The following is a 15,933-nucleotide window of genomic DNA, read 5'->3' on the forward strand; positions in this document are numbered from 1 at the left end:
CCCCATCCTGCAACCCCAAACATTCACACACAGCACAGCGCTAAGGAGGCAACACAGGCACCACAACACTCCCTGATAAACCTACCCCGAGCTGGTGCAATGCTGATAATCCTTCTGCCAAACCAAGATAACAGACATGACACCAACGAGACCCCACTTTTTAGAGACACTGTTAAATCTTCCAATACCCTTCCACTGTTTAATTACAAATCTGGTCTTGCATATTCTCGTGTTCAGGGAAAAATAAAGTGATGTATTAAATAACTGACCTGTGGTGTGACAAGCATCATATTCTCCTACTATCAGTTGTTTTCCTTCCTGCTCCCTAACTCCAAGTATGAATTCAAGATAAGAGAAGAAAAATAAATTGTACATGTTACTTGTTATCTGAACTAAGGATGTGCTAACACAACATACTTGCAATTATACTGGATTCCTTTTGTTTGTTCAAGATTATCACTTCCTCAGGCAGAATGAAACAACCCATCACAATATCAAAAACATACTGATGTTCACTCCACAAACATACTGATGTTTACCCCACAGTGCAAAGCGTTCAGGCGCACACAAAAATGCCTTGCTCATCTCAGCTGAGACAGAACTCGTTACACAAACATAGGCAAATCCCCTAAGTATGCCTTAAGGAAAGGATGTTAGTCTCACTCCTTTTGGAGAGAAATGAAACAGAAAATACAACCTCAGAGAAAGAGGCTGAAGTGCACATTACATTTTCATACACACTCTCTCCCTCTCTCAAGCACTGTTTCACTAACCCTTCTTGCAATGCTCATGAAGCACAATCATTACTTTTTCATAAGCTGTCATTTGATTTCAGCATCATCTTACAGGTCTATCCTCTCATTCTCTTCTTCAGACCAAGATTTTTTTCAGGGAGTTAAAGGCTAGAGACAGAAAGCATGCCAATCTGGCAACTTCTGGAAAACAGGAGGATTTGTTTGTGTCTTCAAAGTTTCTTTCTTATGGGAATTAAAAGTAAATCCACTGTGTACCAGGACACCCCCAAGTAAGGGGTCAAAGGCAAAGCAGAAACCACAACACATATGAAGAAAGTCTCACCTCTGCTGCCATGAAAGCCAACGTGTGCATGCCATGGGTGTAGCCAACAACTCCACAGACAACTGCTAATCCACAGCAAGACAGGAGCATGGCGATGAGCAGGGCCAGCACTCTGATGTGGCTGCTCATGGGTGTGGTGGGAGAAAAGGAAAGCTGCCAACACAAATACATAAATACATGACAGGTTTAAATGAGTACTTCATCCACCCTGCCTTCTATTGACACCTCACCAAACAGGACCTCATTCAGGAAAATCTTTTGCTTTCTAGCATAAAACCAATTTCACAATGCAATGTAGTAATAAATAAAGAAGAATAAAGCTAAAACCACACACCATCCCAAAGCCTCATTCATGTTACTGTCATTTACATTCACTTTTTAACAATCAGTTACAATTTTTTTATTTACAATTATGATTATTTGAGCTAATGTTTAAATCACCTGTGCAAGAAAACCAGACACAGCAGTTTCCACATCAAACCCACAGCCTCTGCTTAGGATGAACAGGCACTTTAGAAAGACACCTAACCTAACACAGAGTCATCGAGCAATGTTTTGCCAATTTTTCACCTGATAGCTGATCTGAATTTCTCCAGCTTGGTCTTCCATCCCCTAGTTCTTCCACTGTCATTTTCTTCTGGAAGAAAGAGACTTCTACCCAAAAAAATATTTAAGCTGCAGCTAGAGACTGCCAGACAGACTCTACTGAAAACAGCTGTCTCATTCAATAGCATGCAAAGTATGTTAAATCTCTAAACTACCTTAACAGAGGGCTACTACACCTAGTCTGTCTGAATCAAAGGCAATCCAAGGGGATGTTGGTCCATCCTCTTTTTTCCAGGACAGGATGAGAAAGAACAGGACAAGGAAATAAGGAATTGCCCAAAGCTTCACTCTGGTTTGATTAACAAAGTTGATTCCCATTTTTTGTTTTTAAATGGGTTCTTTCTTACATCTTTGTATCTGGTTCAGCTCCACATGCCCCTGTCTTTGCAAGGCAAATCACAAAAGTATCATTTGTCCAAGCAAAAACTGACTATGCATGCTTTGAATGTAAAAGGAATATAACAAGGATTTCTTCCCACATGACCTTTGTTCTTTCACAGCTTTCTGAACAACACTAAAAATACCAGATGACTGCCTTGTTTCAAGGCTGTCTCAATTTTCCTAAGCCCAGCCAATACAGTTTCAAATTTAAGTGCTTAGCTACCTGTGAATTAACAGGCCTTGCTGGACATTATTAAGAAAAAGCCTGCAAAGCCCAGATCTACCTAAAAGAAATTAATGGATTCAATTTAGGTCAAACTTCTATTCGAGGAGAGAGGAGCCTAGGAAAATGCAGGCCCATTATAGTTTAAAGGCCAAGATTTACTGTTTAAATTGCAGTTTCTTCTTCCTTGCCTAGCCTTCACTTTCTGCATCTCTACAGAATTTATTCCTGGTATTAACAGAAAGTGGAATGTAGCTTAGAGAGAAAATTGCACAGTATATTGTAAAGACACTGACAGTCAAAATTCAGCATATCTAAGTGAGTGTGAAACCTGAGCACAGAAGCTGCAGAAACAGGCTCCGTGGGCCAATCCTAAAGGGCACCAATCTAAGGAATGTTCTGTTGCTAAGATGTCTTTACTAAGGAGAGCTATGAAGCCATCTCATGCAGTTATGTAAAAGTAATTACAGGGCACATATAAGGAGCAATTTATTAAAGAAAATAAGTATCTTCAGCTCCATTTGTCTCATGGGAAAACTGAAGGAGTAAGATTGACATTGTACTTTAAAGCACGTATTTGAAGCTACTGGGAAGTGCACACGTTCAGTACTGCAGAGTGGGGAAACGGTTTAAATGATCTGTTTGTACCTTATCACAAGCCAGTGCCTGAACCAGAAACAGAATTTGCATGTCCCAAAAGACAGCCCTTAATCAAAACTTACATATTCAAAGCGATCCTTGCAGAGCTGAACCATCAGATGGAGAAACACAAGTCCAGAGAACCAGAGGCACCACATCACTACTTCTTCCACTGTCTGAACATTCAGCACACCAAAAATGAAGATGAACTTGTAGAAAATGAAATTCCAGAATTTATCCTTAAGGTGCTGTAATGGAAGACACTTGGTTACTGTAGTGAAAGCACTGAACAATCCACACAGAGGGAAGAAAAGGAGGGGAAAAGAGAAAAAGAAATAGGGAAATTTAAAAAAAAATGGAGGTAGAAACGCAACAATACATTAGCTAAAGTCTGCTGCATACACATCTTCAATAGTATTTGTTATTACCCTTACTGAATTAAGAAATGTATTAAAAATATTAGTAGATCTTAGTATCTATCTAGTCTTTTATACCATGGCACAATAACTGTGCTACACAGCACACAATGCAGTTTCCTGCTATACTCCTAAAACAGTGCTCAGGACAAAGCAAGTCTGATCTCACTTTGACTCCTCATGCTCACGCAACTCAGCTACCAGGCTGCAAACACACAGTCCTCTCTGCAGGTACAGCTGCCACAGTTAGTTATTCAAGATGCCCAAATTGCCTAGCACCTTGGTTACAAAAATCTGCCAAAAAATACGGATGATTAAGAAAAGATGACAAAGTCTGTTCTTAAGAATCACAGTGCCTACAGTGGAGAATGAGATGGATGAGCAATGAAAATAAAATGATTCCCACACACACGCAGTATGAAAGAAACAATATGATGTTCTCAAGCAGCAGACAGCAAGCCAGCTTGGAGGGGATAAAAAAAATTAATGAAACAAAATGTTTTGTTAAAGTACAGATGAAGTCACCAGGAGTTTAGTTAAGACAGGCCCTGAATTCCTTAATGATGCTGCCGTTTTGGGCTTGCCAGTATTAATAAGCAGCTTTCCTTTACATGACAACTGAGGCAAACTCCCACTGTCCAAACACAAATGGATCCATCCTGCTACTGCTTTTCACTTCAGTTTTTAAGAGGGTAGAGAACATCCTGGAAACTATAACCAGTTAGAATTCTACATCCTTATAGTCAACATGGACTGGGTAGAAAATCTGGCCCACTGCAGTTTGATAGTGCCTTAGTTTTAACAAACCACTCAGAGACACTACAGGGTATGAATTACAAATACAATAGGCTTTGAGAGATCCACAGTTATTAATGAGGCTTTGTGTACCTTAGTTCTGCATGTCAAAAATCATCATGGCCTGATTCCCAAAGAACTGCATTTAAAAACTTTTTTTTAATACGTGAACGCACTCCAAACCAGTGCTACTGCATTTACACAAGCAACTCATGCATTTGCCTTACCGTTTTTTTTTTAAATACTATTAAAAAGATACTATTCAAGGTCCTGCTGCTGCTTTCATCTTCTGCAGGATCCTGTTTTTAAAAACTCTGGGCTTTCATAGTTCCCTTGCTGAATTTTTACATTCTCACATAGAGAAGAGCCAGACTAAACAGCCTCAGTTTTCAGTCCTGCTCACCTCCTTTCTCTTAAACCTGCAGGCTTGTAAACCATCCACTCAGTGTATGAGGATGGAAAGCACTTCTCCAGCAGTCAAGGTACAAAAGAAGAGGGAACTCAAGACTGCCAGTGCTGACAACTACAAAACGCAATGGAGAAATGCTGCCAGGAGCAGAGAGGATAGAGAAGAACATGCTACAAGTATTTTGAAGTGAGGTGCACTTGTAAGAAATCTGACAGAGTTCATTAAGAAACAGGATTTTCAAGTTGACTGTGGGCTTATAAAACACAATAGGAAAAATTCCCTTAGAAATAAACCGGAAGCTTGTGGCTGTGGATATACTAGCTAACCAAATGGTAAGACCTATATTGTAAAATTTACTTTTCTTGTGCAGTTTCAGCAATTCTATATAAAAAATCACAACATTTGCCATGTTTCACGGTTTCCTTGTTTGCTGTCTCACCTGCCTCTCGCTGACACGAAGAGGACCAAACACCATACACTGGATTAGCTTAGCAACCAGCATCAGAAAACAGCAAGCAGTGTTCACTAGCACCTGGAAAGAAAGACAGCAGTCAGCAACAAATACTTTTGCCCTATTTAAAAGGAGGGAGAGAAGGGGAATGAACGAGTCTAACAAAACCTGCTGTTGTTCACAGAACAGTATTAGTTCCTCTTTTTTTGGTGAAATTTAAGCCTGGCCTCTTCCAAGATACATTAAGTAGCTGATAAGTCACTTAGCTTTTTTTTTCTTAGAAATACTAACACAGTTAGTTTGATACAGCAGTACAGCCAACAAACTGATCTACCTCTTCACAATACAGATTAGCAAATTTCATGAAGGAACACCAGGACAAAACTTCGAGATCACCAAGATGCTAATTTTGTTTAACACATGGCAGATAAGAAAACTCCAGTTTGAATCTTTGTTACAGTAAGAGGATTCAGAAGTTGCCTCAAAACATGCTGAATAGCACACGCCTTCAGTAACAACACTGCTTGAGGCTTTCTTGGGAAACTGCTTTACAGCAAAGGAGAAAGAAGCAGAACGCATGGGCCTGGGAAAACTGCTATCTCACATTTGGCAAAAGCACTTGTAATTAACTTTTGACCCAGGCAGGACTTTAAAAAAGCAAGAAGGTGGATGATGAAGAAGCCTCACCCTGCCGTTTCCAAAGGACGTAGAAAAAACTTTTCCAGGACTCTTAACTTAAGGTCCAGAGACCACATTTCAACAGAATGAATGTGTTTGGTATATTAAAAAATCAGCACCTCAGTCAAGCAAGCATGTTGTGAAGCAGATGTCCAACTACTGCCACCTTTGAGTGACAGACAGATGAAAAGTTTAATGGCAACAACTCAGCAAGGTTTCAATATCCCCTTGTTGAGCCTTTATTTCAACTACAAATCAGTGAGCCAAAATTCATAAACCATTATGAGGTTTGGGTTTTAAAAGATACAGACAATTATTTTCTTTTTTCCATAAATGGTGAGAATTTCCTCCTACCTACAAGACTTTAAGTTCTATATTTAAAAAAAAAAAAAAAAAAAAAAAAAACCACCAAAAAAACAAAGACATGTAAAGCTTGGGCTCGAATACCTGACAGTCCCTTACTCAGATTTCTGGGAGAGCAGGTCGGGCAGTGCTTGGCGAAGCTTAAGCCCAGCACCCGCCTGGGACAGCGGCAAACGTTCCCAACAGCTTCTCCCAAACCCCCCGGCCAGGGCGAGCGAGGGGCGCTCGGGGAGAGAAGCACAAGCCGCGGGCTGAACTCTCGGGGCGCTCGGCTCTAACACTGCCCCACTGCCCCGGCCAGGCAGGAAGGGAAGCGACTGCGGAGGCGGCCCGGGGCGGGCAGAGGGAAGCCAGCCGAGCCCCGTCTTTATTCCGCGAGCAGTTTCCAAACAACAATAACGAAACACCCCCCGGACCCGCCCGCCTTTCCCCGGCCGCAGGGAGGTGCCGGCAGAGGCCGATCCCGATCCCAGCCCCGCAGGCCGCGGGCCCGCAGGCCCCGCCGCCGCCCCGGGCTCACCCAGACGCAGAGGCTATCGGAGAGCAGGTAGTAGGCGACGTCCAGGGCCCGGGGGCCGGCGCACCGCTGGGGCTCGGCCGGCTCGGTGTCCGCCGCCCCGCCGGGCGCCTGGCTGAGGGCGCGGTAGGCGCTGAGGCCGGCGCCCAGCAGCGCCAGGGCGCTGAGTGCCGTGTAGGTGCGGAGGCTGGGCCAGGGGAAGCGCTCCAGGAACAGCAGCGGCATCGCGGAGCCCTCACCGCCGCCCGGCTCCGGCCCCGGCCCGCCGCGCTCCCCCGGCTCAACGCCCGCCCCGCCGCCCCTCCCCGGGGCCGGGCGAGCCGCCCCCGCTGGAGAAAGGAAAGAAACCGGGCCCGAACCGCCCGCCCCAGCTCCGGGCGCCGCGTCCGCCCGTCACCCCGCGCGCTGAGTCACGGCCGGGGCGGCGCTTCCACCGGCCCGGCCCTGCCCCGCACCCCCCCGCGCCCGGGACAGCGGCCGCTCTGCCGGAGCCGCGCGTGGGCGGAATTAGAGGGGCCTTCGGGAGGCCCCAAACCCACAGGCAGGGTGGCAGAGGAGAGCGCGTAGAGACTGCAGGAGCAGCGCCCTTCCACAGGCAGCCTGGAACAAGAATTAGTCTCCCTAACTACCGTGTGGTAAGTAAGGTGAGATGTGCTAAGTGCCAAGGCTCAAAAACTGCACTCTGCTCCTTGTTCTTGCAGCATCTGACTTCCAAACTTCCACCTGCCCTTCCTTACTTCCACGGGCAAAAAGGGTTCTCTTTTCCGCTCCCCTGCTAGCTTTATTTCCCCCAGGTGGCAGCTAAGAAACCATACATTCTACTCCCCATCTGTCTGGGCCTTCCATCCATAGGACCAAAGAGAACAGCCCTTCCACTACCTTTGATGCATTTGTCAGTACATTTCCCATACTGCACAGCTTCAATTTGACCAAAGCACCAAGCTGTCAGGATTGTTCTGTACATTGCTTACCAGTGCAGATGGCAGCAGAGCCAAGCACTTTGGCAAAATTCAGTTCTCTTGGCAGCAGGCATTCTCCAACCCTGCCTTCATAGGAGAGGACACTGCACAAGCAACAGTGCATCTTCTGATCAGACACAGAACTTGGAAACAAATCTTTTAAAGGCTCATTAAGCAAAATAAAGGCATTGGGAAGTGTCACATCCAACTGGACTTTACATTTAGCCAAGCATGTAAAAACCCCAGAATTAGGAAGATTGGTATTTGCCACCTACAAGAGACTGAAATGTTGAGGAGAAAAAGCAGAAGCGTGGGTATCCCTTGCAGGACAAGACAGCACAGGTCAGCATAACATGGAACCACTTGCATGTGACATTGGCAAAGCGTTTCAGCATGACCCTGATTCTGTCCCACAGCTGAGAAAAAATATACAAAATTAACTTCATTTTCCCTATTTTAACTGTATCTCAGACCAGTCCAACAGAATTTTTTGGGTTGTTACTGTCTTAAGAGGGCACTGAAGGAACAGATGCATGTTACATCTCCTCCAAGCCCTGGACAAACAGATCAGTTCTGGTAAAAAAAGGTAAAGGCTACACTTGCCATTAAGTACTCATGCTCCCTCAAAACAGCAGTTCTGGTCTCCCAGTTAATTAAGGCTCAAAACAATATTGCACCCACTTATACTGTTTCATTTCTCCCAGATCCTAGGGATATTCCCTGCTCAGGGATAGAGATTGCAGCATCTGAATGGGCTCTGAATGGCTTAGCTCCTCCTCATTTCCAAGGTCATCTGTATTCCTGAAGAAAAGTAATAATGTTTAAAATATAGACCTAAAAGAGACAATTAAAGAAAAATAAAACAACTAAAAACAGAAGGAAAAAAAAACACTAAAAAAAAACCTCCCAACAACAAAAACCAAACCAAACCCAACACAAACAGAATCTTAACCATATTGTTTAATGGTACAAAACAATAAATTGGTGAGTATTACAGTGAAAAGGGATTGAAACACTGGTAGCCCATTGCCATCTCTCTAGCTAAACAGTTGAGATTCACTTCTCTGTTCATACCATAGAATGTTTAGTGGCCTTCAGGAACAGAATGACTTAAAAAAATTCTTGTGTCACACATATTCATTTCTCTACAGTTTAAAGCTGTGCTCACAGAGACGGCTTCTTCTATTGGAGTCTTCAGGTATATAGGAATTCAGTTGTAAATAAAGTTGAACCTAAAATTAAGAGCATTATACCAAGTGAGGAATTTTCATTCTTTTTTTAAGGGCATTTTTGAATGAATAAGCAAATGTTTTGTTTCTGTTCTGAACAGAACTCTTCCACCTGACAGGGCAAAAGTGCATTTTTTAATAAGACAGCTTTACAGTGTAGCAGGAAGCATCATTTTTAACAGCCAATCCTACACCAGCATTGCACAACTGTCTCTTAAGGTTGCAGAAGAACTAATTATTAACATTTCATCTCCCAGAACAAGTTCATAGATACAAAAATCACAGTGAGAGTTACATTCCTCCATCAGCAACTCTTTTGCAGCATTTCTGCTGCCAGGCCAACCTTACATATTCCAAGGGGAACATACAGACATACTCAAAAGAGAATTTTTCCCAACTAAGTTTCATAAATAACAGTAGAAGCAAGCATCCATCTCAGCTTCCAGATGCCCAGCCTTTGGATGTGTCTGTTGCATCACTACCCAACCTGCATAACAGATAGTGTTTTGCTGGTACCCAAGAGGAAGTACCTGCTGTCTTTAGAGGAGGAGAAGCCAAAACTGGGGCTAGAGAGAAAAAAACTCAGCAGGAAACAAGAATATTAGGGGCAATACCAGTGCTAACATTCTGCTAACATACTTTTTTCATCATAGTAGGTGGGTGACAGAACTACTTCCCTGAGGAAGAGCTGGCAGGCTGTGGGACACCTGGGATGCCTGAACATTCTCTAAAGTAAGAGACCAGTGAGACTAGTGAGCTCTGGAGGGACGAGCCACAAGCCATTTCCAGGTAAGAAAGTCAAAGCAAGTACACATTGGAAGACGAAGGAAAAAATATAGCTACAGATATTTGTCTCATAAAGATGCTACACTTCATTAACTCTACTACAGAGTGTAAAAAACCCACCACATTTAACCAGCACAAAGCTGTATTCATCCACACCTAACTCAGTGCTTCAAGCTCACATCCTGGCTTTAACTCTCTAGTGGTCCCCAGTAGCTACAAGAAGCTGTTCCTCAGCCTCTGCACAGCCTCATCCTCACTATCTTCCACGTCTTCCTTAGCTACAACTGCTAGGCAGGACTTTGGTGCTAGCTAGTTGTGATCAGTGCCTCGAAAGTGTCCATCACACTTCATCTGAGGCAGAATCTTTGGGATAGATGCAACCTTTTCAAGTTGGTTTCTGTAGCGCATTGCCTTGCTCTGGAGTCCCACAGCAAACGTATTCCCAAGAACCACTATACAAATACAACATACCTGCTCAAAAGTTGAGGAAGGCTGGAAATAATGGGTCCATATCCTGGCGCATTGTCATAGAGCTCAAACAATGGTGCTGCAACCAGCTTGTAATTTTTGGGGACTGCAAACAAAGCTAAAAACAAATACAAGCTGACAAATCAGAAAAACCAGCACACATTCAGCCAAGGTATCATCGCTCCATGTAGACCTCAAAACAAGTTCGCTACATGGAGCACTCAAGCAGGTTTATTCCTTCTCTAGTTAAATGTGGGGTTCACATAGTGTACACAGACTGATGCAGGAGCAAGAATGAAAATTTACTAGGAACTCATGTTCAAAGGATCTACCTTCAAAACAAATACCAACATTTAACTTTATTAGTGATCAACTACAAACAACTGCAAGCATACAATCACAATGCTACTACGTTTCCTTGTGTGAAATACAAGCATTTAAACACTGTAACAAATACAACACTTCGATGCAAACACTTACCCTTTTCTTGAAGCTGGACCAAAAAGAGCTTTTTGTGTTCTTTAGGCTTTGTAATATGAGCTGGGATATAGGGATACTAGAAGAAAAATGGTAAAAAACAGTTGTACAGAGCTTTGAAAATTGTGCAGTCTTAAGTGCTACTTTATAAATTATCAACCCCTGTGCAAACTTTCAACGTGTCATATATTGTTCTTTTGTGGCATAAAATAAACCATTTTCATAAGAAAGTACTCGAGAAAGGAATGCTCTTGCTGTCACAACTATTGACAGAATCTAAAGTGGCACCAATACTCACAAGCAGTTAAAACAACCCAATAAAACAGAAATGCATAGAAGCAAACTGAGCAAGGATTTTCATTAAAGCCCTAAGAAATAGGGTAGTGAGGCTAATTTATTCACAGGGTATCTGTTCCATAAGCAGCAGTGCAAAAGTTTCCATTGTGGCTACAAAAGGAATTTAAATGGTGCATCTGTCTCAGCATAGAACTGGAAGCTATTATATCCGGTGGTTTCTCGTCCATCACACGGGTATGAGGAGGGAGACAGCAGTGTCCATTTAGAAAAGGGCTGTGGTTTCTCTTCAGTCATAGAAAGGAGATGAAATAGATAAAACCCAGAAAAACTAATTGCTCATGCAGCAGGTACTCAAGAAGCCCATCTGGTAGGTTGAAGGCTTTTAGAAGTACAAACAGAACTTGACCAAAGAAGATGGAAGCCCACAGGAGTACTCACCTGTGGAGGTTCGAAGTTTGGTCTCCACCAGTTGCCAATGCAGTCATCAATCACCCAGTCTTGCTGAACACCATCCTGACGACCCAGTATCTATCAAAAATCCAGTAATAGTCAGACCTTGAACTACCTCAATGAAATTTTTTTAGTTAACACATATTGGAAGCACAAAGACTTGCTGTAATATATGTCTGATGTAGTTCATAACTGCTCTGAGACAGCTTTCAATAGAATTATAGAGTATTTTTGTATAAAGTGAGATTTTTTACTAAAAGCCTCCTCACCTGGTAGGACAAGGGCACTCTAGAAACCATTTCAAAATCTATCCTGTACTCAGTTGGACTGAGTCCTGTCAGACCAATGGGAAAAATGAAATACATTGTCACACTATCTGGCAGAATTAGTTACTTGGAGAAAATGGTGCATTGGGAGGACTATCTCAAAGGCAAGTCCCCATCAGTTGTCCTCCACAACATATTTTATTGCTCATCTCTACACACACTTGCCTGAAGCCAGTCAGAAAGCAAAGCTGCAAATGAACACAGGACTTGAGCAGCAGGTAGGAGTCAGCCACACTCATGATGCAGACAAATGAAAACTTGACTGCTTTATTTGTTAACTACCTGAGAACATCACAAAAGCAACAAAATAACAACAGTGGTAAGAAGACTAATGCTTTAGCTTATTCTGGTAATTCTGAAATAATGCAACATTCTGCTATAGAACATAATGAAAGAAAACAGACCTCTGTCATTAAGCGTTTGAGCCCTTCTACCTCATCTTCTCCTGGATTGAGTTCACCACCAGGTCTGTTAAAATAATCAATGATGAAAGCTAAAGTTATTTTATTGCATTTACCAATCTTCACAGGCAAGTTCCAGTGTGCTTCCAGGCAGGGAGTTACAAATTCACTTATGGCTCTTAAGTCAGAAGTTCCAAATCTAGCTTTGCTGAATTTGAAGACAGCAGGACAGCTTTCACCAAAACTGAAACTAATACATTTATGTCTCTTATAAAAACAACCATTGCATAAAATACTTTCAGTTTAGCAGGACAAAGCATAACAATACACACAATAATAATTGGGACACTCAAAGGGTAAAGTTTTAACAATAATAACCAGAAGCTGAAGGGCTGTAAATACTGCCTGTATTTGCTCTAATCACAAAAACAGCATTCACTGAAGCATACAGAAACCAGAAAATAAAACTCGTGGGAAAATGATGCAGGATTACTCATTTTCATCATTACAGCATTTTGCAAATCATTTACAGTCTTGCCTGGTTTGTCCACAAAAACCCTTCAAATCAAGATGTCAAAAACGAATCTAGACGGAAAATTAGACTTAACTCATACAAAATTGAGAACAATATAAAATGTTAGAATAATAAGAAGACAAACAGGGTAACATAAGACAAGCCAAGGCTATCTAGTTTGAAAAATAAAATCACCATCACTACAAACATAATCAAACACTAAAATTTCACTCTGGCTGTGATAACTATGAGATGAACTGGAGCAATTTTCTCAAATTTAGATGCCTACCCTTCTTGCTATCCCAGCTCAACCATTAGTTTGTAAACAGGTATCATTCTGCATTTACAGGGGGTTAGTCCTTGACCTCCACTTGCCCATTTTTGTGGGCATAGCATAAGCTACTGAAGCCTAACTGCTTTCACAATGCAAGTACAACACAACACCATCTGCTGCTAATGAGTTTTAAACAAGATTTTACTGTAGTGATGCACTGTAACTAAGATTCCCAGTCAGTTCCAAACTCAATCACCCCCCTCATGAGCAGAGTCAAACACACTTTAAATGAAAACCCCACCATTCAAAAAATACTTTCCAGACTAAGTCTTTACAAGCAATGAATCCCATTCAAAACATTGAGCAGTTGGACACAGTTTAACCCCTAGCCTGCATGTTTAGTGGTCTGTGACAAAAAACTGAAGTTACACTTAAGAAACAGACACTTACAGCTTGAAAAAAGTTGTACCCAGCTGCAGTAACAGCACGTGGGGCAGCCTGTGCTCATGCACAATCAGAACCCCTTCCACTGTCCGCCTCATGCCAATCTTGTCAAACTCTTCTCTCATGCGCTGAAACCGAGCTGCCACAGAACTGTCCTTCTCATACAGAGGCTCCTTTGTGCCAAACGTGTAGTTGGTCAGAGGATACCTATAAGGAGGAGAAAAAATGTTGCTGCATAACAAGAAATCTAACTTTAAATCACCATGACACAGCACATAGCCTGAGGCAGACCCTTCACTGCTTGACGGGTAAGTCATAGTGCAGGGCTAAAATCATTGTTGGTGGCTCATGAGCCCCCTGTCCCAGGGAGATCGGCACTATGGAACACACAAGCACAGACAGTCCTGCTGAGCTACACTCTAGCCTGGTGCTAGCTCAAAAGAAGGAAAAGAAGCACAGAACCAACTGCCATTCACCAGACACCCTCTTTGATCTCCACACTGCAGGGAAAAGGCAGCTGAAGCTCTGAAAGGAGCTGGAAAAGAGACTGGAGATAAAGCTCTGCTGGGAAGGAAGGAAGGAAGCTGCACAGGACTGCAATTTTTTTCTCCAGATGTAATGAGAGCCTGAGAACTAAACTGTTAAAAGTGTTTTGTTTTGAAGTGGGAAATCAGACATGTGGATCACAGAAGAGGAGAAATGTTGAGCTTCTGAGTGTAGGATTGGGAGCCTGGAGTAAGATCAAGAGTGTGAGCAGATCCCTCTGTTGGGCTGATGCTGGACCCCTGCACTCTTGTCACAGTGTAGCAGAAACTCAGCGATTTCTCCAGGCAAGAGGGAATGAAAACAGAAAAGAAAAGAAAGGTTAGTCAATAAACTGGTCAGTGCAACACAGCACAGAGGGCAACAGGGGAGTATTATTATGCAATTAAATCCATGTAACATAGAGGTCTGATGGCAGGAGACCTGGAGGAAAGACAGAATCACCCAGCTAAGTCGAAAGGGAGAAGAAAATGGCTCTGGACAGAGCAGTGATGTGTTATCACCATGGTTTTACTGACTTGTGGCACACAGCAACTGACTTAACAGAGTGAATGACTGATCTTATATTTTCCTTGAGATGCATCTTGCCATGGATTCTTTCCCCAAATATGTCAAACTTTAGTAGCATACACTCTTCCCCCCTCAAATTCCAGCACCCCTCCTCCTCCAATTTTCCTCATGTTTTACAGTGGTGAAATCACAAGCCAGTTGCCATTGTTAGAGCTTTTTCTCATGTCAACAAGTGAGCCAAAACAGTTTCCAAACCACAGATTCATTTACTAACAAGCTTCCCCACTTTCACTTATAGTTTAAAACCATCTATGTTTCTTTTTCCTTTTCCATTTTTAGATACACAAATGGCTTATTAATAACCTACTATGCTAACCCATACTATACTAAAGTGGGTGCATTAGTTTGTACATCAAAATCCTTAGCTTCGACTTAATAAAAATGCTGCTGGTAACACAGCTTCCTGATAAATCTTTGCTTCAGAAACCCAGTAGAAATATTCTAATTTCTGAAGCTGGTATTTGAACTTTCACAAGACTCTGAATAAACTCAGCTACACTAAAAAAACACGAAAGTGTCAGTGATTAATAGCTAAAATTGAATATTGACTGTTGCAGTTAACATTTGCTGGTTTTTGCAACTTGACAGATGCACTTAGCAAAGAACACATCCCACATCCACCAGACTCTGCTGGAGGAAAGAAAAAATATATTATTTCCTCATTAAAAAATACATAAATACTTATTAGTAACACAGTGACATTAGTAACATTAGTGACATTAGTGACAATTTTCTCTGGTCGCAAACGCTCTGGATTTTAACTCCAACACCTGCACCAGACAAACCACAAACACCAGGCACATCTAGCCACATCTTACTGACTGCCCAGGGTCAGCCCAAATCCCAGCGCGGCCAAGAAAAAGCCCTTCTCTTTCTGCCGCTTTTCTGGATGCCTGTAACAGTGCGAAAACTACTGTGATGCTCAACACACCTAAACCCTCCCTGTGTTACTTAGGGTTCGCACCTCCCGAGCCAGACGCTGTTTCTAAGCACTAAAGCGTTGACACCAAATACTCCACACTCCCCCGGAGGCTAGCAAGCCCTCGGTACCCACAGCGCGGCTCAGCAGCCCCTGCGAGGCGGGCGGGCCCCCACCGGCACCCGGGCTCTGCCACCGCTGAGCCCTCAGTCCCTCGAAGGGCCGAGACCCTCGGGACCTCGCACGGCGGGCACGGAGGGAAAACCCCGCCGAGCCTGCTGACAGAGCGGGGACGAGCTCGCCAGCGGGGCGGGACGGGAGGGGAGGGGGCAGAGCCAGGCAGGCCCCGAGGCGGCGCTCACAGGTTGATGGTCCTTTCGAGCGTGAGCGGCTTCGTCTGCTGGATGTATTTGTTCCCAAACTGGTTCACCCCGCGGGGCCAGCCGGTCTGCGAGCGATTAGGCGGCACCACGGACATGGCGAGAAGCGGCGGGAAGAGACGGCGGGAGCGGTAGATCAGTGCCGGGCGGCAGGAGCGGCGTCCGCCATTAACACCCGCCAAGCCCTCAGCGCCGCGCGCCGCCTGCCGGGACCCGCCGCGCTCCGCCCCCGCCTCTCCTCGCCCATTGGCCAACGGCATTCCGCCCCGCCCCCGTGCGATCCGATTGGCCACCGCGGGCGGAGCGCGGGGATCGCAGGGAGTTGTAGTCCGACCGGACGG

At 43.7% G+C, this 15,933-nt stretch overlaps 2 protein-coding genes across 2 annotated transcripts in view; both read right to left on the reverse strand.

Moving 5' to 3' along the window:
* AMFR (autocrine motility factor receptor) overlaps window positions 1–6,948 on the reverse strand; it is a 28,465-nt gene extending 21,517 nt beyond the window's left edge. The window contains exons 1-4 of the mRNA XM_082290060.1: window positions 6,559–6,948; window positions 4,986–5,078; window positions 3,010–3,174; window positions 1,078–1,230 (exon numbers count right to left, since the gene is read on the reverse strand). Coding sequence (XP_082146186.1) covers window positions 1,078–1,230; window positions 3,010–3,174; window positions 4,986–5,078; window positions 6,559–6,780 — 633 coding nt within the window. The 5' untranslated portion in view covers window positions 6,781–6,948. The remainder of the gene's footprint in view (window positions 1–1,077; window positions 1,231–3,009; window positions 3,175–4,985; window positions 5,079–6,558) is intronic.
* Window positions 6,949–8,459: 1,511 nt separating this feature from the next.
* Window positions 8,460–15,795, reverse strand: NUDT21 (nudix hydrolase 21). Its single transcript, XM_082289969.1, has 7 exons — window positions 15,575–15,795; window positions 13,187–13,387; window positions 11,952–12,015; window positions 11,210–11,299; window positions 10,478–10,553; window positions 10,001–10,115; window positions 8,460–8,746 (listed from the first exon to the last, which is right to left on the reverse strand). The coding sequence occupies exons 1-7, from the start codon at window positions 15,688–15,690 to the stop codon at window positions 8,725–8,727; spliced, it is 684 nt and encodes a 227-aa protein (XP_082146095.1). The 5' UTR covers window positions 15,691–15,795; the 3' UTR covers window positions 8,460–8,724.
* Window positions 15,796–15,933: the final 138 nt, after the last annotated feature.

The sequence above is a fragment of the Coloeus monedula genome, assembly GCF_965178545.1.
Source record: "Coloeus monedula genome assembly, chromosome: 13".
NCBI lineage: Eukaryota > Metazoa > Chordata > Aves > Passeriformes > Corvidae > Coloeus > Coloeus monedula.

What these genes read in the sequence shown, in the direction of transcription:
- NUDT21 (XM_082289969.1), bottom strand. Translation starts at nt 15,690, where the DNA reads ATGTCCGTGGTGCCGCCTAATCGCTCGCAGACCGGCTGGCCCCGCGGG. An exon ending in CTCGAAAGGACCATCAACCT is followed by an intron (nt 13,388 to 15,574) that starts GTGAGCGCCGCC and finishes TCCTCCTTATAG; the next exon opens with GTATCCTCTGACCAACTACA. An exon ending in GGTACAACTTTTTTCAAGCT is followed by an intron (nt 12,016 to 13,186) that starts GTAAGTGTCTGT and finishes TTATTTTAACAG; the next exon opens with ACCTGGTGGTGAACTCAATC.